Source organism: Colias philodice, chromosome 21 (assembly GCF_061535455.1).
Source record: "Colias philodice isolate Cphi_HAF_F1 chromosome 21, ilColPhil1 Martin Lab GWU primary, whole genome shotgun sequence".
NCBI classification, from domain to species: domain Eukaryota; kingdom Metazoa; phylum Arthropoda; class Insecta; order Lepidoptera; family Pieridae; genus Colias; species Colias philodice.
Genome location: NC_143106.1, coordinates 1016066 through 1041335, shown reverse-complemented (window position 1 = coordinate 1041335; position 25270 = coordinate 1016066). Strand labels below are relative to the sequence as shown.

At 34.0% G+C, this 25270-nt stretch overlaps 2 protein-coding genes across 4 annotated transcripts; both read right to left on the bottom strand.

Moving 5' to 3' along the window:
* Nucleotides 1-3323: 3323 nt before the first annotated feature.
* Nucleotides 3324-10425, bottom strand: LOC149478632 (uncharacterized). 2 transcript variants are annotated; one of them, XM_089709129.1, is made up of 11 exons: nt 10118-10425; nt 8904-9040; nt 8270-8360; nt 7737-7894; nt 6727-7180; nt 5999-6147; nt 5230-5600; nt 5063-5112; nt 4792-4879; nt 4427-4612; nt 3324-3623 (listed from the first exon to the last, which is right to left on the bottom strand). In XM_089709129.1, the coding sequence occupies exons 1-11, from the start codon at nt 10150-10152 to the stop codon at nt 3582-3584; spliced, it is 1761 nt and encodes a 586-aa protein (XP_089565255.1). In that variant the 5' UTR covers nt 10153-10425; the 3' UTR covers nt 3324-3581. The 2 variants fall into 2 exon arrangements, with proteins under 2 accessions (XP_089565255.1, XP_089565256.1); XM_089709130.1 differs by lacking the exon at nt 10118-10425 and adding an exon at nt 9852-10069.
* Nucleotides 10426-13178: 2753 nt separating this feature from the next.
* Nucleotides 13179-23752, bottom strand: LOC149478631 (uncharacterized). Of its 2 annotated transcripts, none has more exons than XM_089708979.1 (12): nt 23549-23752; nt 23086-23157; nt 21523-21610; nt 21045-21225; nt 20110-20200; nt 19607-19698; nt 18723-18917; nt 18475-18546; nt 17316-17410; nt 16826-16956; nt 15379-15523; nt 13179-14449 (listed from the first exon to the last, which is right to left on the bottom strand). In XM_089708979.1, exons 1-12 carry the CDS (start codon nt 23615-23617, stop codon nt 14298-14300), a joined length of 1383 nt encoding a protein of 460 aa, XP_089565105.1. In that variant the 5' UTR covers nt 23618-23752; the 3' UTR covers nt 13179-14297. The 2 variants fall into 2 exon arrangements, with proteins under 2 accessions (XP_089565105.1, XP_089565106.1); XM_089708980.1 differs by having other exon boundaries at nt 23086-23170; nt 23549-23699.
* Nucleotides 23753-25270: the final 1518 nt, after the last annotated feature.

The following is a 25270-nucleotide window of genomic DNA, read 5'->3' as shown; positions in this document are numbered from 1 at the left end:
CGTTTAATGCCAAGCAACTTACTATAAAAAAGCTTATAAGGAAAAAGTACTAAGTTCACAGGGTCATCTAAAGAATATAGCAATATTTTTGAAGTGAAACTTCATTGTAAAAATTTAGTGTAACATTTTGCGTTACGCCGTACGCGTGACATTTTTGCGTTACGCCGTACGCGTGACATTTTTGCGTTACGCCATACTCGTGACATTTTTAAGGTCATAAAGAAGTTTCACTTCTTACGTGTGTACACTAGTACACGCACACATTTTTTATTAATTACAATTTTTAGTTAATTTGAATATATAAAATCAATTTGTAGCCTATAAAAAATTGCCTAATTCTTTTATTTTTACAAATTAACATTTTTAAAGCATTTTTATTTACCAATATTAGCTTTTAAGTCGGTCAATACTGTATACTGTAGAGTGTAGAACCATAGTCAGACTTTTGTTTACATTTCATTGAATAATTTCTACAATTCTAGATTTTTTTTCAATATTTTATCGCTTCGTAGAGTATGTCATTGGTTTGAACAAGCGACATATTAATTAATGAGATAATATTTTATTAAAATTTACATTTAACTTATAAGGCACATTATTAATGTTAGTAAATCTTTGTGTACTTTTTATTAGGAATACTATTAAGTATTGAGTAGATACTCTATTTATTTACGGCAGCTATATGTAATCACTTTATTATGTTATAAAATCTCAATCAAAAGAATTGAGCGATGTTAAACGTTATAGTTAGTTATTTAATAATTATTTTCTCGTAACGTAATCGCTCGTTTCTGCAAGTGTTAATAAAAATTTAATAAGTGGGCGCAGTATATTATTTCCACAATTACTTGTATCTACAATATTCGCAATTAATTATTGTAAAAACATAATCCGATAGTTAGAATAAAGTAAATAATTTGTAAAATTGCGTAATTTTCGTCATAAACAACTTTTTTATCTGTAATTGTAACTGTACATGATTGATATAATTTAAAGTATTTATTTTAATAGTTTATCCTCCTGAACGAATTTATAATCAGCAAATACCAACGAGGGCTAGTGTACTGCGAATTTATATTATAGTACACTCCCTAGTCTATACTCTATGGTCCAACAGATTTTCAAATGAATGGAAGATCGCTTCTTGTTTTCAAAAATGTATTGTCTATGTATATAAACGCACATTTTAACTTAATATATCCAATATTATTAGTTTTGATACTTAACCAGGCGAAGCAATATGAGATATGATACAGTTATATAAACATTGCATGATATTGTATAACTTTTGTAAAAACTGTTCCCACCGTGAGTGTCTTTAGTGTTACATTAATTATGTAAGAATTTATTGGAAGACAACAAACTGTATATAATTAGCTTGAATTAATTATAGATTGATGTTTAATATTGTTGTTTTATTTCATGCATTTTTTCGTAGTAGTGTTAATCCTGTGGCTCTGGAGGATGAACGTTGCGAATTCAGGGAAGTAAAAAAGACTGAATTAGAATTCATTATTTTCATATTATATTCACTTGATTGATTCTCACTTATGGCTGGTTTGCACGTATTAAGTAGTAAATTTTAAGTGATTAATTCCCCTCTTTAATCTCTTCTAAAACCTCACTAATAACAAATTTAAGGAATTTACGACTTCTTCGCGTTGTTGATCGTCCATCCTGAGTTAACTAATGAACTTAACTACTAAATACGTTTGGACAGCTACTTAAAGTTTAAACATAAGTCACTTAAAATTTAGTTACCTACTTATCAACTTAATACGTGTAAACCAGCCATTAATGCGTGTGATGACAAGTATTATATTATATGTTTATTGTTTAATCGATAGACGATTAACAAACACAGTTGTGTATGCTGTTACACCTCATATTTCATGGTAGCTTCAATAATTTAAATTTTAATTACAATAAAACAACTTGAAAATACTTAATTCCTTTATTGGCTCATAAAATAGACATTTAACTAAAACAATTCCATTACACATTTATAAACAAAAAATAGGCATTTAACATTTCAATTTACACAACTAAACAAGCAAAATAAATTCTTATAGCTAAGCATTAAGTGATGCATTAAATTGCAATAACATTAGATTATAGAACGAGAGTAAATATTTAGTATCTGTATTTTTAATCTGTACACAGTATGATATGTTACAATAATTATTAATGGCGCGAAAATCAATGGCGAAAATCAATAATTCAGTATACAGTTTCACACTGATAAATATAATTTATTAGAATACGGTAGTAGAACATTTTTTTTTTCCTTGGCACGTAAACATCTATATTATACGGTATTCTTAAATTATTTTTACACAAATAATAACATCTATTTTCTTGTATACAAGGAAGAAAATATATATGTACGCATTTACAAGTAAATAGGAAGATACATTTTTGAAAAAAAAAGAGTAGTTCTTAAGGAAATGTAAGGGTATTAACATTAATTTGTATATAGGAAGAATATATAGATTCGAAAACTAGACATTTAAGATAGAAATTAGTTTTGAGCGTGTTTCCTTCAATATTCTAGTGTAAATTTTTAGTAAACACCTATTAGTCTACATATTTGTATAGAAAAAAATAGAACAGTCTTTAGAAGAGAGGAATCCTAATGTTATTGTCGTAATATTATCAACAAAAAAAAATAAAAATTATTTACTCATATGTGCATTTTGCCCCTTTTGTCATTAATAAAAACGATCAAATCGAATTGTTTTATTTCTTACAATCGCTTTTTAACGAAATTGTTTATAACAATTTAAATATAAAAGAAAAACTATAGATAAACAATAATAAACACAAGGAAGAACACACCAATAGCAATTTGAGATTTCTTCTCTAATACATATAAAAGTTTTTACTGGAACTTTTCAAGAGATTTTTTTTTGGTCTTAAAATTGTGATGACTTTAATATAAGATTTATTTACAAATAAGCTAACATCTTTATTGATGTAAAAACATCCTGCCAACTTATCTTAATATTACCTATTTCTCTAGTAGTTGAGTATTTAATTCCTCTTATCCACCATGACTACTTAGAAGGTATACTACATTAAAATATCCTCTGTTGAAATCTCGTTTTAAACGGATCCCACCAATAATACGGGAAACCGCTTAAGTTATACTTCAAAATTAGGACAATTTAAATTTAGAGCACTAGTATGTTTTGATATGGGCTTCAATTAAATAGTCCCTTAAAATCTAAGTTATATGTATATAGACACAAATTTAATTACTTCTCTTGACTTGATTTTGTCAAATACTACCGCTAGAAAGCTGAAACATAGGTTTTTTTAGCTTTTTGTTAATGTAGAGCCAAGATAATATTGTCATTAGTTGAGTCTTGAGAAATATAACGACTAAGTCGTGTGTAAGAACTAGTACCTATAACAAATAATTTTACACAAAATACACCAAATAAATTACCCTAAAACCGGCCAATTTCGTACCAGCGAAACATTGAGATTTTTTTTATTTAAATATACAGATTACAGACTAATAATTCGAACACGTGCATTTATAAGTTAAAATAGCTTCAGATTCTGATATGAGGTTTTTAATCAGCGAATAGCAGATTCGATTCTCGGCCACAGCGTTCCTGCAAGAAAAGTTTTAACGAATTATAAAAATAATTAAATTGAACTTGACTTTGATGATCAGGCTGAACGAGCTGAATTATGAATGATTTGGGTACGTTTCTAGCGTCTCATTCCTTCGTCGACTTCAAACAGTTTATGGGGCTTGACATGTGAGTTTATATACGAGTGAGTGATGAGTATCGACGAAGAAGTAATGAACGAATGATTGAATGATCTACATTGTACAGGAGTGAACGATAAATAGTGGGAATGACTGAATGAACTGAAGTACAACTGCGTTAATGGCCTGTAATGTAAATAATCAATAGATTGGACTGGTGTATTTCATATTATGCTCATTAATCAAGTGCACAGGTGCAACTTCAACTGCTTCAAGTGCGCAGAACTCACACGGTATGACTAGTTCGACAAGTGAGTTTATAAGCGAATGATTTATTAGAGTAAATGAGTTAAAGATCAGTAGCGTGAATGAATGAAAGAGCTGAATAAGTGATTGAAAAGTATTGTTATTGATTTTGATTTTATTTAATTTGTCTCTGATTTTTTTTTTCGTGTCGTGTTACTGTAAATGGAAGACACAGGCTCCTGAAAAACAGTTCTTACTATCTTAGGAGCCTGGGTCGCTCTAATTTGTTAAATGTTTTAAGTGAAATAAATGATTATTTATTTATTTAATGAGTGCAAGACGAAGTAGTGTGAATGATGAAGAGTGAATGATAAATAGTGTGAATTACTGAATGAATTGAAGTATAAATATAGTGTAAAGCACTGCAATACAATATTATATGTATAAGTTCCATACCTGATGCTCGCTAATCAAGTACACAGGCAGGGATCTCGCGCAGAACTCGCACGGTATGACCGTTTCGGCTGGAGGGCTCGCACTGCGGGGGGCAGCTTGTGCGATGTTACCGCCATATTGGTCGGGGGGGGGACTGGCGCTGCGGGACCGCGGGGGGACACGGGCCAGGTCGGGGCGACAACCCGTCTGGAATTATTATTTATCATCTAAAACAGTGCTAGAAGCGATCCAAAAAATTGTTGAATTAGCCATATATAGCGCCGGTTCGTAGATATTGAAAGTAACAAATACAATAACATTTTATAAAAAAGTGGCACAAGTAAATAAATTTTCAGTCTCAAATATACAATAAAATTCAGTATTACCTCATGCTGCACCAGAACATCTAGAGGCACAGCCTCTCCACAGAACTCGCACGGCAGCCTTACTTCCTCTGGGGACCTGCAGTTGCGGCTGAAATTTTATTAAATTTATAAGTTTTTCATTAGTTAATTGATAATTGTAATAACTCTAAGAAAATCATTTTTGGTAACAAGAAAGTTAACTTTTAACAGAGAAAGTGGCGTGTGTATTTGCACGTATATGTGTGCGTGTATAACCTGATTTTCAATAAAATAAGAAAAAATATTCACTCACTTTTGATTCACATCAGCACTGGCATTATTCGCATTATATGGAGCTGTTACCTGAAATATTATTGACATATAGTAATTAGTCTATACAGTTGACACGTATTTTTATTCATCTCAACTTGACATAGATTCACCAAGTTGAAGTAACAAACCCGAAATTGGTATATTTACCTCATTCAAGTCCCGTCTTAGTACCTTCAGTGACGATTTAATCTGACTAAACCGGTCACCGTTCTTCCTCTGATTTGGCTCCTTCAGTTGCAGTTCATTGAACCGCTCCATAAACTCCTCTGGCGTCATTGGTTTGAGATTCTTGAATTCCTTCTTCCTCCTCTCAACCTCCAGGTCTATTTGCTCTTGTTCTGTATTTCTAGAACTTTCTCCAGAACCAAGCACGTGGCCGGACGGTATGTCTGGCGCCATCCAGATGCGACCGTTGAGACGATTCTTGTAACTTTGGTCGTCTATTTCGCGGTTGTGTAGCGCGTCCATCTTTCTAAGTTTCTCTAGTTTCTCGAGCGGAGTCAGGACTGGTGGAAGACCTAAGATATCATGGTATATTTTAGAATTTAAAAAACGAATGAATGAATATATGTTTAATTTGTTCACTACTTATTTGATCAACACAATATTAATGAAAATAACACAAATAGCATAGCATCCTTTGACTTACTCTAGTCTTTAACCAAATATAACTTAATAGAAGTGATCTTAAATTTGCACTATCTCGCCACTTAGCCATGATAAGTTCTGCACATTCAACTCCAATATGCTTCGCTACTCCCTATAATTAACTTCAAGCAGTGGCTTGTGTTCTGCCACATTTTTTTTTTATTAAAGATAGCCAGGCATTTGACTGCATCCTACCTGATGGTCTCCAGTGTATTAGATATAAGCTTCTTGGGCACATGCATTGAACCAGTTTCTGTAACCGACTCACCCTTGGCCAAGTTCTCCGCGTTCTTCTCCCGCAATGCACGCTGCTCCTCCTGCTGGCGTTGCAGCGCGCGGCGGTAGGGCAGCTCGCGGAGCGGGTCCGCGGGGGGCTTGGGGGCCGGACGCTTCTTTATAGCGCCACGGGACATTGGCCTAACATGAATTAATTTTACTAAATGTCTCTCTGTACCATGTTTTAAGCGAATAAATATTATTTATTTATATTTATTTATTTTAAGAAACGCAAATTATAGTGAGGAGAGAATGAATGAAAGAATAATTTAACTTTCCAAGAGATTAAAAAAGACGTGTTGCACTCGGGGACTGCCGCGGTAAAGCTATTGGATAGTGTGCCTTCAAACCACACCTCCGTGCCCGTCCCCGTGGGGAGCGTGAGGTTTTTTTTCGTTATGGAATTTCTGGATTCGGTCCCCGCGCTCAAGGCCCGCGATGGAAGCTATGCAAAAGCTTAACAAAAGTCTTAACTATAATACTGACATGATAATTGTTTCAATTCAAATAATAAGATGATTACGATAACATAAAGAAGCATTTTATGTATTATTATGATGGTGTCATAACAATTTTATTTATTGGACACACAATAGAACCAGAAAAGAGAGCGAACATAGAAGCGAGTTTATGCCTAAATTACAAACAAATCATGCTACCAAAACAACTAAGAACTTAAGAAGGTACTCAATATCTATAGTGAATAAAGAAAAAACTCACATATTCTTATTAACTTTGTTCGTAGGCGCCACATTGGTATTGATCTGTGGCTGATCATTCGTTCTCTTCGGTCTTGGTACAGCACCGTTAGAACCAGACGCTCTCGGCTCTACATTCGTTTCCTTTATTTGATTCACTGTTCTTTGTTTAACTTCATTCACAGGTCTATGATTCATTTCATTCACTGGTCTATTTTTATTTTCATTCACAATTCTTTGAATCATTTCATTCACTTGTCTTTGTTTATTTTCGTTCACAGGTCTTCGAATCATTTCATTCACTGGTCTCTGATTCTTGGTCCCATTGGAAGATGTACTGGGTTGAAAGTAACGTATCTCGGTCGGTCTCGGTACATTAATGTCTTTAATAATGTCCGGCTTCTTGATCCCGTTCGCTGGTTTCGCCCAGTCGTTGAATATCTTGTTGGGCTTGTCCTTTCTGAACGGTGGCGGATCTGGAATTCGAAGATTAAATGTTTTGTAAAAATAAAATTTAGTATTTTGTGATGGATTCATTTAGATAGTGATGAACATCAATTCAAATTCCAAATTCCATTTTTTTTTTAATTCAAAATTTGTTTATTTATCATATTCATCGTCATAAATCGACATCGGTTTGTAAAGAGCCGAAATTTTTTTTTACCCTTATCCAGAGTTAAAATGCCATTTAGACTTAGGGCCGATTTTTCAATGCTTGGATAAAACTTATTCGTCGAATAATGTATAAAACTACCATTTTAAAAATGTATTCTTTGGCCGAATTTGACAGTTTACGGGTGAAATTTTAATATTATCGTGTAATACTTTATTGGGTGGATAAGTTTTAACCATGGATTGAAAAATCGGCCCTTAAAAGAATATTGTTTCAGTACGGTTCAGAGCAGTAGGTATATATTCAGCTTGAGTTGGCATGACACTTAACCTACTTTTTACCCAGTTATCTAACTATTATTATACCATACCACCTTTCATCCTAGTTCTCCCGTGGAAGTTCCACCAAGGATCACTTACCATCATCCAGCCTCAAGAAGCCATGGTTGGAATCCAGATGCAGTTGCCTGTATCTCATCATGACCCATTCGCCACACTGCTCGCACTGTTCTGTGCGCGCGCCGCAGTAGCGCTCGTGTGCGGGGAGTTCGCCCCGACGGAGCTCCAGGGTACAATACCTATATGTACAAAATAAGAACTATGTATACCACATAATATAGTACAAATGCATAAGTAAAATTGAAATTCACATAAAAAAATTAGTTGTCTGTAAAGTCGGTTTACTGACGATAGTTGAACGTGACAACGTCCGATTGTGCTTCATTGTCGCTCGTTCCGCGCTCTCGCTTGCACTTCAAGGCTTGAACGCCTCAGAGCGAGGTAACGCCGCATGAGTCATGTTTTTTCGTACGTGCAGCCGGCTCTATCGAATTATAAGACGTTGTCACGTCAAAAATTTAGGATAATTTTCTGATGAATACACAATTTGAAACTAAGGTTGCAACATTTTATTACATTTTTTAAATTCAACTATGTGTGTGCATAGCTCTTACTTGCAAGTCTGCATGGTGTGTGCGCACGAGTCCCTAATGTGGTCCTCCAAGTCCGTCCCGCAGACGCTCTCGCCGCATTGCTTGCACGGCACTAGAGGCATAATAAATGAATGATAATTGAAAATATTTTTTTTATCTTTATTTAATAATTTAAATTATAAAAATTATTGGAAATTGCCTAGATCGAAAATAAGTTTATGTCACAGTAGAAAATATTTTTTGTTATCAATATACTGTACTAGCTGCGTCTCGCGGTTTCACCCGCGTGGCTCAGCACCTGTCGATCTTAGTGTAATAATACCTATACCCTTCCTCGATAAATCAGCTATCTAACACCGAAACAATTTTTCAAATTGGACCAGTAGTTCCTGAGATTAGCGTTTTCAATCAAACAAACTCTTCAGTTTTATAATATTACTAGCTTACCGCCCGCGGCTTCGCCCGCTTTGTCTAAAACCTTATAAATTATATATTAAAAGTTAAAACCTTCCGCTTGAATCACTCTATCTATCAAAAAAACCGCATCAAAATCCGTTCCGTAGTTTTAAAGATATATATACATAGGGACAGAGAAAGCGACTTTGTTTTATACTATGTAGTGATAGTATCAATAAAAAAATCCCTGAATACATACATAATTTATGCATCTTCTCATGATGTTCCTGTAGCTCCGCGTGAGGGAATGGCTCCTTGCACACAGGACACATCCGGATGTTTCTAGCACAGTGGATGCTGTGGATCGTGAAGTTGTCTGCCGGGATGTCCCGCTTGCTGTGTGTGAAAGTTAATAATAGTAAATTTATGGAATTAACTGTTTAAATTGACTGTCTGGCTGTTTTTTGTTAGTTTAAAGACATAAATACAACAAAAAAATCATAAAAATTAATTTTTATGAGATATTACTTTTTGATTTATACGTTGAGGAAAATTTCCTCATGTTAATAACAATATATTGTGGAAAGAACACAACTTTTTACATTGTTAAGAATAAAGTTAATCAACTAAAGAAAGTGTGACATAGTAAAAATTCAATGTATGTTGTATTGTTGCATGTGAACTATGTCCCTTGCTAATAACACTAGTGTTGGTCTGAAGTATTCATCTATCAGAAAGTTTTATGGCATGACACTTGTTTTGCTGATAATTTTTTATAAATTCAGATTTAGATGTTTCACATGTTCATACACAGTATACCATTAAGCCCATTATCACAATTACTAAGTTCCATTTATTACATTTCTTATGAGAGAAACTGAACAATAAAGTCCACATTTCAAAAAGCAAAAGCGATACACCTCTTTACCTAAGTATATAAAAAGGCAAAACATTGTTCTTATTGATTTAATTTGTTTTATTTAAATAAACTTGCTCAGTTATTTTGTTGATAAAACATTATTTCATGCTGTATAAATAAGTTTATTGATTAAAATATTTATATAATTCAACAGTACAAAGGTATCTTGCCTTGGAATTACAGATTTGGCAACAGATCTTAATCCCAAATGTATGCAATTATCAAATTGTTGCATAAATACCAACTTTTCCTGTAAAACTGTAGATATTTCTAGTCTATTATATTTACCGTTACAGTACGAAGCAGGGCTTATAATGGAATGACGGTAGTTAGAAAAATCGAACGAACAATTTACGGGAAATCATTTCACAATAAAAAACAACGCAAGAAATCACCGGTTATTACTTCAAATTCGGTTAAAAGGTAAACAACCGAGTAAACGTCCAACACATGTAAGATTTGCTCCAATTGTCCAAAAATAAACTAACAACGTAGGATTACCAAAATAGAAATTATATTGACACAACATCAGCCACCTTTGTGACCAAACTTACCAGTTCTCGCACGTCTTCGTCTCGACCTCGTCCATTTTCCCAGAGGATTTACGATAAATTAAATAATATTACGGGATATGAACTTCCACCGTATATAAAAAGGAAGCCAGTTTATATGTGGGTAGTATAATTACAAACTAAGACTACCAAGCATTCATTACTGTTTGACCTTATCACTTCATGGAACACTTTGTATGGTTGTAATTGTTTATGAAAATTATTACTTTTGTTTATAATTCAGTAAATCCCCGTTTATAATAAATAGAGCAATTGTTTTGTGTAGGTACCTAGCTAGATGACATTAGAAGAAATCAGCTGAAGTATTGAGCTGTCAAACGTCACATTTCGATTGAAATTGTATGGAATTTAATATTGGACGCGTTCTTTATATTATGTACAACTTAAATAAATACAAGTAATGCGGTCTAGTATTTATATTAATTTAAACGTAACAACTATATTTTTAGCCTTCTAGCGGTTCGCCCGTGGTGCATGTTTACGTTTTCTCTCCAAGAGAACCATCCTCGTAGGTACTTCAAGGAATATTATAAAAAAGAATGAACGAAATCGGTTCAGCCGTCCTCGAGATTTTAGCAACACATTTAGCGTTTCATTTTTATATTATAGAGAACACTGAATAATGTAGGTTTAACTTGGTAAAAGATTTTTTTTAATTGTCTCAGTAGATCCAAAAATTACTCCTTACGTCACAAACTGTGGTCACAAACTTTAACTCTATGCCGCTTAGCGCTTGTAATTAATGATTCATGCTATAAATTTTCATCAAGCTAAAATGTACCTACTAGCAGTCAATTATCGAAAAAAGGCAAAAGTAAATTGAATACCTATTCTATTCGTCGTTTAATAGAAACAGTTCGTTTTTTTATAATATTGCTTCGGTATAAATAAAAAACAACAATCGCTTGGCAATAATAACTTTATTCAGATAAACAAAAAAGTAGTAATCACTGCATACAATTACAAAATACAACTCTTACTCTTAGACTACAGGCCCATGTTGAAAAAATTATGGGTCATTTGACCCACCACCTGACTTATCTAGAATGATATAAGAGCATAAAATAAAAAGATTCAGCACTATGACGTCACTTGTAAGCTGTCCACCTGAGTGCAGATGAGAATTCGAAGGTTCAGGTAGAGATTTTCTCCCCTTGTCTCCATGATTTTTGTACGGCGTTGCGGAATAATGGTTTAAAAGCAGTATAGAAATAGTATGACACAGATGCCGTACAAAAATGGTGGTCCACAAAGTCGGAATTTATTTTTATTTTTCGACAGTTGCCGGGGTAAATTTGGTCATTTGATTTTGTACGGCATCTGTGTCATACTATTTCTATACTTCTTTTAATCAATTATTCCGCAACGCCGTACAAAAATCATGGAGACAAGGGGAGAAAATCTCTACCTGAACCTTCGAATTCTCATCTGCACTCAGGTGGACAGCTTACAAGTGACGTCATAGTGCTGAATCTTATTATTTTATGCTCTTATATCATTCTAGATAGGTCAGGTGGTGGGTCAAATGACCCATAATTTTTTCAACACGGGCCTGTAGTCTATCTAACTTAACCTAAGTTAATTATTAATAAACACAATGCTTACTACTTTTTAATTTGATAATTATCACACAGCCCCTATAGCTTCATTACAGAGTTCATATAGGTAAAAAAATACATAACATAAACCACCAAAACTCAAATGTTCACTGTAATAATTCCAAATAATAGTTAAAAGTTTATTTTTCACATTTCATAAATACCAAAGAAACATTCCAATAATTACTGTTATACTGTTACTGCCCTTTGAGATACAGGTAATTACCTAGTTCAGGGGCCGTATCGCACTGACTGGCAAATTCATATTATGATCGCAATAACCAGCCATGGTTAATCATGGTATTATATGAATTTGCCAGTCAGTTAAATTCACGGCGTTAACTGTCGTAAGAGGTCGTAATACGGCCCCAGAAGGCAGAGCAATATTGTAATCTTATATTTGAAGTTGCTGATAAATTTTTTATTTTTATTTTACACATTTTATTGTATGCTTGTATTACAATAATTTTTTTAAAACTAAGGATTGTTAAAAGCATTTTAATTCTTGAAAAATAAATATTTACAAGATAATTCATTACCAATTATCATTAGTTTATTTTTTATTTTTGAATCTCTTTATAGACCGGGAGATACTGACACAAAATTTCGAGTCATTTGTAACAAGGATGGCGGTTCTACAGGGGTCTTAGTACGCAATGACAAAAAGAAAAATGATGGTGTGAACGCTGGTACCGGTGGCTTAGTCGCGTGGGCGTTTGTCGAACTCGTCGGAAAAATAGCGAAAGTCAAACGATTTGTAACACAAAAATTTTAGAATTTACCGATAGCCCATAAAAAAGTAGTAGGCGGTAGTGTCATGCCATACTTTTCCGGTGTGACTTACAGCCCGCCATACCGACGCGAATGTGTTGATTTAAATAAAACAATCATTCAACCATTTGTACCAGGCTAACTTTTGCACAGGTAACTATCGTCGTGCAGCCATTTACGAAAATCGCCATGCCATACTTTTCGGACGATTCCAAATGGTCGCCATACCGCCGAAAATCTGCAAAAAAATTTTATTTCGCCAAACTTTTTGTACCAGTATTGCATTTGGATTTTTGGAGAGTATTTGATAAAATGTGACCATTATTATATTTGCCATACTTCTAGTAGGGGGAAAAAGTGCTGTCATACTTGAAAACTTAATTTATTATTAATTTATATAAGTGAAGATTTCCAACACATAGATCTTTGAAATTTTGTATTTATATTTGTTGATCCTCAAACTTACAGGAAAAATAAGTGCCATACTGTTACAAATCGTTTGACTTTCGCTATTTTCCGACGAGTTCGACTAACGCCCACGCGACTAAGCCGCCGGTACCAGCGTTCACGCCATCGTTTTTCTTTTTGTCATTGCGTACTAAGACCCCTGTAGAACCGCCATCCTGTTACAAATGACTCGAAATTTTGTGTCAGTATCTCCCGGTCTATTAGTTGATGTTTGCAACAATTTTTTTTCAATTTGAGAGAAAATAATACACATACATGCAATATGTATACAATATGACAAATCCCTTCACTACATACAATTCATGTTATTTATATTATAATCAACACTAAACACTGCACAGTCCATAGCATATTATATTAATTCAACACAAAACCCTATCTTAATAAAAATGGAAGTGCAATTGACTAAATTTACTTCATCATAGGAAAATACTAGATTCTAATTTTTTAGTCATATTCTTAAAACTTCATTACCAGACAAAGGCCGGAATTTATAATATACAATAGATACTATACAATAGGTATTCTTCTTATTATTTACCTCTTTTTTATGACACAGCTGTTCATCTTACTAAGATATCAAGATCTTCTAGCCCTCCATCATAAAGAATATAAAGCAGTATTTCAAAGGACATATTTTCTTCTTTCATAACACTCACTTGTTAGCTTAGTGTTTCATAAATAAGACCTCTTCCGCTTTTTAGTTCATCACTTATTTAGACTTCAGTATATTATCTATTTTGCAATACAATCCTGCCCTTTTTATTCCCCCAACAAGCCTCAGCAGACCTTGTTTCCCGGTATTTATTGTGATGTAGTGGCCACAAGGTGTCCTCACTGCCCAGTGTATAGAACTGTAGCCAACTTAAACCTGCCCCCACTAGCTCCCACTGCCAATAGCCTTTTGAAGTGAAAACTTCTTTAGCGGCGTTGAGCACTTTTTCTGTAATGGGTATAAAATCTTAAACTCGCGTCAGAACACGTGACCTGATCGAAAAAGCGTAAGACGGATACCATTCCAAAATATCAAACATGCTCAACGTTAATAATCAAGTTTTCACTTCTGCCGACACTCCCGGAGTGCAACCCGTCTTTTTTAGTGCATGTAGTGCATAAATAACTTATATGTCTGCGGAAATTGGTTTATTTTATTGCACAATACACACTTTAAGTCTTCCACACTGTCCTCCTTGAAAACCAAGGCTCACACCACACTTTAAGTCTTCTAAACTGTCCCCTTTTGGAAACCAAGGCTCACATCACACTTTAATGTCTTCAGAACTGTCCTCCTTCGAAACCAAGGCTCATACAGCACTTTAATGTCTTCAGAACTGTCCCCGCTGAAAACCAAGCCCTACACCACGCATGGTGTGTGTAGTGGCTCTCGCCACTTCGTATTGCGCTTGCATCGCTTTGAACAATTCCTCTTGTTTCTGGTTCGGATCTGCACCTTCTGCCGCTGGGCTCTTTACTGCATCTGTGGAACAAGTATTAGTTGTTATGCTATGTGTAAAGTTTTAATGCAATTGCTGTTTCTAAATCAAAATAGAAATAGTACTAAGGTTATATTATTATAAGATATTTTTTGTATAATGTGTAGTAGTTTAATCTATATCAGTAGGTTTTATGCAAGATAATTCACTTAAAAATCACATCAATATTGACGATTTAAAAAATCTTTTGTTCCAGCATCCAAACATTTTTGACCAAACTACTTCCTATGTAACTTTATTAGTGTTTTAGCTTGTTCTATGTCCACCTTAAAACCTTCATCAGACTAATTTTTGTTGTCAATGGCAAGTTTGTTAGATAAGTTACAACTATGTATAGTAATAGAAACACACAATTCACTAGTTCCACTTTATTTATATTTTTAGTACAATAAACTACGACACGTTGCAATGATGTTTCGATCCCCAGGTGGATACCATGGATGGATGATGTTTCGAAACCGGTCGTAGTTTATTGTAATAATAATAATAGTTTAAAAAAACTAAAAAACACGCTTTTTTATAGAAAACCGAACTAAAAAATAGAAAATTTTTATCAAATTAGATTAAATTTTTATTGTCATCGGTCCTCAATAAATCTACAAAGTTTGAACGAAATCTGGCCGTTTAAAGTGGGTCAAAATCGCGCCCAAAGAAGTCGGTTACAAACATACAGGTGAAGCTAATATAAAGCGTGTAAAAATATAAATAAAGTGGCACTAGTGAATTGTGTGTTTCTATTACTATAAAATGCAGTTCCATCAAGAAGTAACAATACAAAGTATAAACTCAAACTCAAACATTCATTTATTCAATTAGACTACTATTTAGTAGCACTTTCGAATCATCATTACATAAGTATTTTTAACATTTACCAACACCTCTTTTTTAACATCTACCTAAATAAACAACTAACCGGGGTCCCGTATGCCCATGAGCCGCATGAACTTGGACACCTGTCGGCCGTCATTGTCCTGCGCGAACCGAGCTCCACTCCACTTGGCCGCCTCTTCTTCTGCCGGTTTGCCCTTGTTCGCCCACAGGAGTTTGCGCTTCTGCACCTGGAATAACAAATATTTTATTACATGTAGTTTATTTATGTTTTATGATAAATCAAATTACTGGATAGTTCATTACTAGACAACTCGGCAGCAGATTCCAGCTACTCACCTACCTGCAGCAGGGGCAATAGAATTGGACCCTAAATCGGCTCCTTAATTGTGATGTGTATAAGCAAGCAGGGGCAATTTAGAGAATAGTTAAAATTGCTCCGACCGCCGTGCAACCGAGATTGTTCCAATATTGCACCTGCAGCAGGTTTGTGAGTAGCCGGCTTTAATTGAATAATAGTCGAATGACAGAATCAAAGAAAAACATGAAATACAGCCAGATCGTCATTGATAAATTGGTCTTTGATGCTATAGATTGACTGCTTCGGTATGATTGTAACATCATACCGAAGCAGTCAATCTATACAGGGTGTCCCACTGTTGGTATACTAAGCTCAAAGGAGGTTATAGTTTTGCATACGCTGAGTATGTAAAAAATACTTAAAAAAATCCAGACGCATTTTTTTTTTCAAATAGATGAATTCTTAAAACTCTATGTGTACACCCATAACAAGCAACCCACCCATTTTTGCCACTAGCACGTGAGCTATCGTTTAAGATTATGTTTTCATAGACAAAATGCTCACATTAGAGAAGCGGTATATGACGGCTGCGCGAAGCTAGAGAAGAAAACATGGATTTTCAGGAAAAAATTATCAAAAAAAATTTAACGTAATTTCGTTGTTTATGTATTTTTTACGTGATCAGTGTATGCAAAACTACAAGTTCCTTCGCGCTTAGTATACCAATAGCGGGACACCCTGTATATCTTCTTCTTCTTATATATAAAAATGAATCGCAAAATGTGTTGGTAAGCGCATAACTTGAGAACGGCTGAACCGATTTCGATAATTCTTTTTTTATTATATTCCTTGAAGTACAAGGATGGTTCTTATGTAGAGAAAACGTAAATATGTTCCACGGGCGAAGCCGGGGCGGACCGCTAGTTATATATAGATATTTTGCAATTTTTTAATCAGTTGACGAATTAAGATGAATAATTACAAATATTAATGAAATAACTTATCTTCTTATCATTAGCTTATTTTAATTTAATTAAACTAAACTAGATGCGCGGTTTTACCTGAGTGCAAAAGCGATTATTTCTATAACTTATGTGTTATTCCCATACATAAGCTACATCATCACTGCCAAGTATCATCAAATAACTTTCTTTGATTTTGCCGTGAAAGAGTAACATCCATACATTGTTAAGAACCGTTTATAAAATTAGTAGGATAATTAAAGTTTTACCTGATCAAGTATCTTAGAAGCGTGTAGCGAGCCTGAACAGTAATTTGGCAAACCGGACGGATTCTCGCCGGCAGCCGCTCGTAACTGCTGTGCTGTGGCCATAGACCCGTCTGGGGTTTTTATTTGGAGACCTGCAAAATTATATATTTGTTGGAGTAATTTTATTGATACAAATGGAATTATATCTTAAATTTTAAATTTATAAGGTAAAGGTGAATTATTTCGTGTAGTCAGTGCAGTTATCATTAAATATGAAAATTAGTTTTTATTCAATTCATCTGCAAAAAAATACAATGTAATGTGTGTGTTTGTTTGCGTAGTAAAAATTTAAGGTTAAAATTAAGTTACAATAACAATAAGATAAATGTCTTTGTTAAAAATATTTTACAATATTAAAGTATAAGTTTTTGTAGTAAATTTTTATTTTAAACCCCAAGAAACTAACTACTTATACATTAAGAATAGCCTATATAAAGCTAGTGAAACTTACCCATTTTTTCCATAACTTCCAATTTCTTGTTTACTTTATATGAGGACGGTCTGTACTCTCCCGATGTGGGCGATCTCTTTTCTCTCTCATTTGTCCTATAAATAAAAACATTTATTATAAGTTGTATCAATAATTTTATACGAGTAAATAATATCTACTTCAGAAAATGTTATTGACGTGACAACGTCTTATAATTCGATAGCGCCGGCTGCACGCACGAAAAAACATGAGTCATGCGGCGTTACCTCGCTCTGAGGCGTTCCATAAGCTCCGGCTTGAAGTGCAAGCGAGAGCGCGGAACGAGCGACAAAGAAGCACAATCGAACGTTGTCACGTTCAACTATTTTTCACACACAACCAATTTTTTTTTTCAACAATTACTGTACATGATATTCATATGCATATTCTAATAGACTAGCTGATTACGCACGGCTTCGCTCGCATTGACACAATGATAAATATAGCTGAAAAGCTTATTTTACTCCATAATAAGCAGTTCTCTAATAGCACATGAATTTTTAAAATCGATTGAGTAGTTTATGAGCAGATAAAATATTTTCATTCTTATTTATAAGTAAACTAGCGGTCCGCCCCGGCTTCGCCCGTGGTACCTACATGTTTAAACTATCCTATCTCTCAAGTTGGATCGAACTGCACATGGTGTGCGAATTTTATTATAATCGGTTAAGTGGTTTAGGAGTCCATTGAGGACAAACATTGTGACACGAGATTTATATACAGGGTGTCCCACTATTGGTATACTAAGCGCGAAGGGACTTATAGTTTTGTATACACTGATCACGTAAAAAATACTTAAACAACAAAATAACGGCAAAAAAATTTTGCTAAATTTTTCCTGAAAATTCATGTTTTCTTCTCTAGCTTAGCGCAGCCGGCATATACCGTTTCTCTGGTATGAGCATTTTGTCTATGAAAACATAATCTTAAACGATAGCTCACGTGCGGGTGGCAAAGTTGGGCGGGGAGCTTGTTATGGGTGTACAACATAGTGTTTTAAAAATACATCTATTTGAAAAAAAATGCGTCTGGAATTTTATAAGTATTTTTTACGTACTCAGCGTATGCAAAACTATAACCTCCTTTGAGCTTAGTATACCAACAGTGGGACACCCTGTATATTAAAATATAAGTAACTCACATTGTGTGTGGTGGTGGATAGGCGTGACCACGAGATCTTGATCTTTCATTGCCTCGCTCGCGACCAGATGATCTGTTAAGATAAAAAATAACCTATAAAAGCTTTGACTACGATAATAAGCTTCAATTAACATCTTATACATTATTTTGAAGTGTGAGTAAGTAGGATATTTTATAAACATTATAAATTACAGATTTCTACAAGTAATTTAAAATGTTAAATAATTTCTATTGTATAGCATAACAAACCTCCTATCTTCAGATCGCCTGTTGGGTCGGTTGTCGCGATCTCTCTCACGATCACGGTCATTGTCACGACCACGGTCATTGTCACGACCACGGTCACGGTCATTATCACGGCCACGGTCACGGTCATTGTCACGGCCACGGTCCTGGTCGCGGTCGCGGTCTCGGTCACGGTCGCGACGATCCCGGTCTACAAATCTGAAAATAATACACATATAAGTTATGATATTTAGGGCCGATTTTTCAATGCCCAGATAAACAGCTAGATAGACTTTATTCTTCAGTTAACAAAATATTCAATTTTTCAATAGACGAATAGGACTTATCTATCGAATAACTACGTTATTTGAGGAATAAATCTATTTGCCGCTCCAACGGCCAGATAGCGCGCTATTCGACGGTTAGGCGTTTGAGTTGACAACTGATTGAAACTGAAATAATTTTATTCAATAAAATGAAGAAATATATCGAAACAATTTTAATTAATGAATGTCTATTGTTTATTATGATCAACAAGCCGATCCCCGCGGTTTTACACGCATTGCTCCGCTCTTATTGCTCTAAGCTCTATAGCCTTCCTCAATAAGTATAAAAAAAAATTGTTACACTTTATTTCATGCATATTGTAAACTAGCTTCCCACCCACAGCTTCGCCCGCGCAGTCAAAGAAAAACCCGCATAGTTCCCGTTCCCGTGGGATTTCCGGGATAAAACCTATCCTATTTCCCGGGGTAAAAAGTAGCCTATGTCCTTTCTCGGGTATCAAAATATCTCTTTACCAAATTTCATGCAAATTGGTTCAGTAGTTAAGGCGTGATTGAGTAACAGACAGACAGACAGAGTTACTTTCGTATTTATAATATTATTATGGATGTAAAATAACATACCTAGGTGACACAGCGTCTCTTGCATCTTGTGACTTCAGTGGCAACGGCGGGACATCTCCGCCAAATGGTTTCAAATCCATAAGCGCAGGCATCTGAAATTAGTTTAAGTTTTTAGAAAAGAGAATTACATTAATATTTATTATATTAATCATTCTGTAATATTTTTATCTAAATAGGGCAATTTGGAATAATTTTTCTTTAATAAATCTCAAATAATTTTGAAAGTAAACAAATTTAAGTTATTGTGGTAAATGATACCCATTGATTACGACAATATAAAACGCTCTTATGGAAGTTTTAAAAGTTACTTAGGGCCGATTTTTCAATGCTTGGACAAAACTTATCCGTCCAATAAAGTATTACACGATAATATTAAAATGTCACATAAACTGTCAAATACGGGCAATTAGAATACGTTTTTAAAATGGTAGTTTTATACATAATTCGATGAATAAGTTTTAACCAAGCATTGAAAAATCAGCCCTAAATCGAGTTTCGTGTACCTTGCTATCAGTGGAGGGTCGTCTATCATCAGGCCTGTCTCCGAGCAGGCCTCGACGCGGCGGCTCGCGGTGACGATCGCTACGTTCTGGCCTGTAAATTATTACAATATACAGATTAATAACTCAGGCCCCGGAATCACAGACACAACAGAAAATCTCCTAGTGTGGAGATTAGTGCATTGTATTATCTACAAAATGTTTATGCAACAATAAAGATTTTTGTATTTTTGTATTTTTTTTGTATCTATTGTGTTGTGGACCGATCGGGCCGTTCGGGGCTCAATAGGTTAATATCCAATTAGACGGTTATATTTGCAACACAATGAATTGCTTATGGAATTATAAATGCTATGTTAGAAAAAAGCCTGCAAAATTCAGATAGTGTGCAATTTTTAAAGAACATTGAATATTTGTGTACTAAAGTTTTTGAATAAAATTACAATAATTATTAATTGACATACTCGCCAATTTACTCATTTATACCTTGTGTATATGTTTGTCACTAAACTACTTTTAAAAGGCTGTACCGATTTTGGTTGAGGTGGATTCAAGAATTATTTAGACTTTACATTTACAATTCAAACACAAGTGAAGCGAAATTTTCACATTTATATGTTTTGACATAAATATTTGTTCATCTATCTAACAAGAACTTCAAAAGTGATTGAATTTCAACACCATTGCAAGCTGGCAAGTTAATCCCATAAAAAAAAATTGGTTGTCTGTAAAGTTGGTTTACTGACGATAGTTGAATGTGACAACGTCTTAAGGCCGATTGTGCTTCTTTGTCGCTCGTTCTGCGCTCTCGCTTGCACTTCAAGGCTTACATGGAACGCCTCAGAGCGAGGTAACGCCGCATGAGTCATGTTTTTTCGTGCGTGCAGCTGGCTCTATCGAATTATAAGACGTTGTCACGTCAAAAACCAGTAATATACCTGTGTCTTTCATCCCTCCGTGGTGATCGACGGTCCCTGTCCCTGCGCGGTGAGTCACGCCGTTTGTCCCGCTTGTCGTCACGGTCACGGTCGCGATCACGTTGGCGGTCACGGTCACGATCGCGGTCACGGTCGCGATCTTTGCCGCTGTCACGGGCGCGCTCGTGTTCACGGCTGTCATCTAAAAATATTTAAGTATTAAATTAGTGAAGCAAGTAACAATGTATGAAAAATGTATTAAATGTATAAAATATGGCTTCAAGCTAAACCCTTTAGCACTTAAATGTTTCTAACATACCCACTTTTAACCACTATAAAATGGAAAATATTAATTATGTGAATATTAAATATTTGAGATATTACTTATTAGTGATTAAAGTGTATGATCAATTATTTTTAATAGTTGTATGGAATAGTCACGACATTAACCTTTTGGTTTGTGTCACTATTATTAATCTAAATCACAAAAACTACATACTTGAGCTTCGCCGATCCTCCTTAGACGTGTGTCGCGAACTGTAGGTCTCCGCCTGCGGCAGCTCCGGCTCCGACTCGCCTTGAGATTCCTGCGACAAACATTCACTCGTCAATTATTATATGTATTGTATCAGCTTCTTAAGCATTGCTTAGATGTTTGGATTTAATATTTGCAAAATGAACCATATTTATAATACAGTTACCTCAACCAACTACTATTGTCGAGCCAATTTAATAGGCAACATTTGACGTCTATCAATTTTATCTTCGAAGAGAGGTAACCTGCTTAAAAACATCGATTAAAGTGAATTAATCGATACGGACTTGAAACATTTGTCAATCGAACTTGAAACACATTTATTAATTTATGATGATTTTTATTCACAAGTAATCAATGCATTCGATTCTAGATGTCAAATTTCGATTTTTAGAGTAACGTCTCTGGTATTTAAAAAGAAAAAAAGTTTATTGACACAAAATTGTAGTGACGTCAGTTCTTTAATTCAGAAATTGTTTATTAAGTTTAAAATGGTTTATCAGTAAAATGAAATCTTAAAATTACTTGTATCGGTCATTATTATTATAAATATGTAATCGTAATTGAAAAAAGTTATGCAAATGTGCAGTTCAAACAAAACGAAATATCATGTTATTCTATGTCGTCGTTACTAGGTTACATTGTTGAATTTTGTTGAACTGTCAAATGTTGCCTATTAAAATGGCTCTACTACTTATAGAACTTACGAATTATGATGTCATTGAAAATGCCAACATCAGTAATATTTAAAATAATTCTTTCTTTCTTTAATATTACGAAACTTTTTTTTTTTACATTTTTTCTTCAAACTATACATTTAATCTATATAATTATATCACTCTTATCATTTACCATTCCCCTGAATTGTATGAATCATAATTTCGTAAAATTACTCAACATTGCAAATTATCCGAATTAGTACTATTTTGTTCACAAATACCTTACAATGTTTTCAATAACATCATTTCATATACATTAGACAATATTCAGTGTATATTACCTTTCACCACTGTTAAAAGTAAATGCAAAGATGGGCTTATCTCTTATTTCTATGTACTTACATGTTACAGTTGTAAGGGGAAAGCCAAACTGGGAGTCATCTTGAGGCCACGCAGATCGTTTTTGACTTTTTTTGTCAATTTACAAATGGGTAACATATAAAATAATAAAAGTGTTAATATCATCGCTGACAAGATTTCAATAGATGACATACTAACAATGAGTTTGGAAAAACTATCATGATTGTGTATTTTTAATTTTATGTATAATGCTTTGAGGAAATAGTAAGAATACTCTATCTATGTGTAGATAAAAGATGCTTTTTGTTTAAAAATTATTTTTGACCAATACAATTAAACCTTATATTGTCCAACAAATAATTTGAAGGAAAAGTTTTAGTACAAATTCAATATATTATTTTAAGTACCTACTAAATTCTACTTTATTATGACACTAGCAATATATAATGTGAATTTATAATGTTTTACATAGACTAAGTTAGAGAAAGGTTAAAAAGTTGATACCAACCTCGCTCAAGTCCATGTTGACCTGGTCGTAGTTTGTGTCATCTTCTTTCTTGCGGCTCCCACTCGCCACCACCTATAATATCAGTCTATTGTCAAGCAGAGAAATAAATTAATATCAAATTCTTTCAAATGTAACATAATATGTAGGGAATTTATTTTTAATTGTACATAATTAAGATAAGCAGATGTAGCCTCGTGACTGTTAGGAACAGTCAATTAATTTAATAAATTTCATCATATACTATGTAACATAGGCCTACACATATGTCAATTGCATGTTAAAAATTATCCCGATTGTGAAAAAAATCCAAGGCAAGCACTAATGATTAGTTACTACCGTTAAACTTCATCAGTGAGATTAAATAAAAAATAAACATATTGTTATTTTTAGAAGAAACAGTATGTGCTAATTTTTCTCATTTATTGATATAAAATCAAAATGGACATTACCCAAGGACACTTACCAATGGCTGTTGTCCGTATCGTTCAGATTCATTATCGTCATCACTTTCATAACCAACGAGGGAATCCATTATGAATATTTGATTTTCACAATCCTAATTCTTTGTAGAATTAATTTAATCTAAATTTAAATCAAATATCTGTGGTAGAAATTTCGATGCTTGACTTTTAAAACAATATGGCCGCCGGCATGAAAACGATAACGAAAAAGATAATAAAAATCGAATCAATCGAGTCTTGATCGACTTTTAAAAAGTTTTGATGAGACCATAGACAATTAAAATTATATTTTTCATTTTTATTTATATTTATTAAATATTACATTATAGTTGAGCCCAAGAAGCTTATATCTAATACACTGGAGATTGCACTATGACCATTAACTTGTCACAAGAAAATATAACCTTGAATGACGTCAGTGTTGTTTTTTGTCTCTTTCTGTGGGTGACCACACTGGTTTGTATATTCAGGATTTTTCGAAATAAAAAAAACTAAAAATCATGGTCTATAAATAATAACGACATACATATATTTTTAACAGTATTTATAATTTATATTATAATACTAGTGGTCCGCCCCGGCTTCGCCCGTGGTACCTACATGTTTAAACTATCCTATCTCTCAAGTTGGATCGAACTGCACATGGTGTGCGAATTTTATTATAATCGGTTATGTGGTTTAGGAGTCCATTGAGGACAAACATTGTGACACGAGATTTATATACATATATTAAACTAGCGGTCCGCCCCGGCTTCGCCCGTGGTACATAATATTTACGTTTTCTCTACATAAGAACCATCCTTGTACTTCAAGGAATATAATAAAAAAAGAATTATCGAAATCGGTTCAGCCGTTCTCGAGTTATGCGCTTACCAACACATTTTGCGATTCATTTTTATATATAAGAAGATTACTGGTCAACTTACATGAATAATTATCATCTTTATAGGTACATACCATTTTAATTGGTAGAGAATGATAGTTTTAAATAACGCTTGATAACTTTTGATCTCATACTACGATTTTTTAATTAAAATGAGTGCTACATATATTAAAACATCGTTTTGGTTACTCAAGCTTCAGTCTAAAACTTTTCAATATTCCAAAGGGAGAGTTGCATCGCTAGTGTTGATGTGTGGTAACGAACAGTTCTCAGAAATTCGTATGTCTTTCAGGAGCTGTACTTACGGTTACTAATGGTTTCATGGTGGTTAATTATAATATAATTAAAATTACTTTATCAGTTGAGACGCAGTAACAAGAATGTGGTAAATAAAAAGGTATAGCACTTTTCAAAAGGTATTTTTTTTCTGGACCGTAATCCTCAGGCTTAAAATGCAAACTGCATATTCTGGCATGTTGATAAATTTTACCCTTGATAGGCACTATGGACAGCCATTTATTTCTTTTTATTTCATTTTTGGAAAGCTGAAATACGTAAAACAAAAAAATATTAGGTTAAAAAGTATAAATTTCAATGTAAAAAAAAAATGTTGTGTGGTTTTATGAAACCATGGTAAAAGTGAAACTGTTCGAATGGTTCCGAACACTGCTTTGTGTAGCGCATGTCGCGTGACGGTCGGCTGCCGAGTAGGTATACCTACTCGGCAGCCGCGATACACGCGACATGCGCTACACAGACCAAAAAGTTTGAGACGATGTAATAAAAGTTTCACTTTAAAAGAACAAACCACAATATGTGAGTGCAATACCGATGTCGTGTG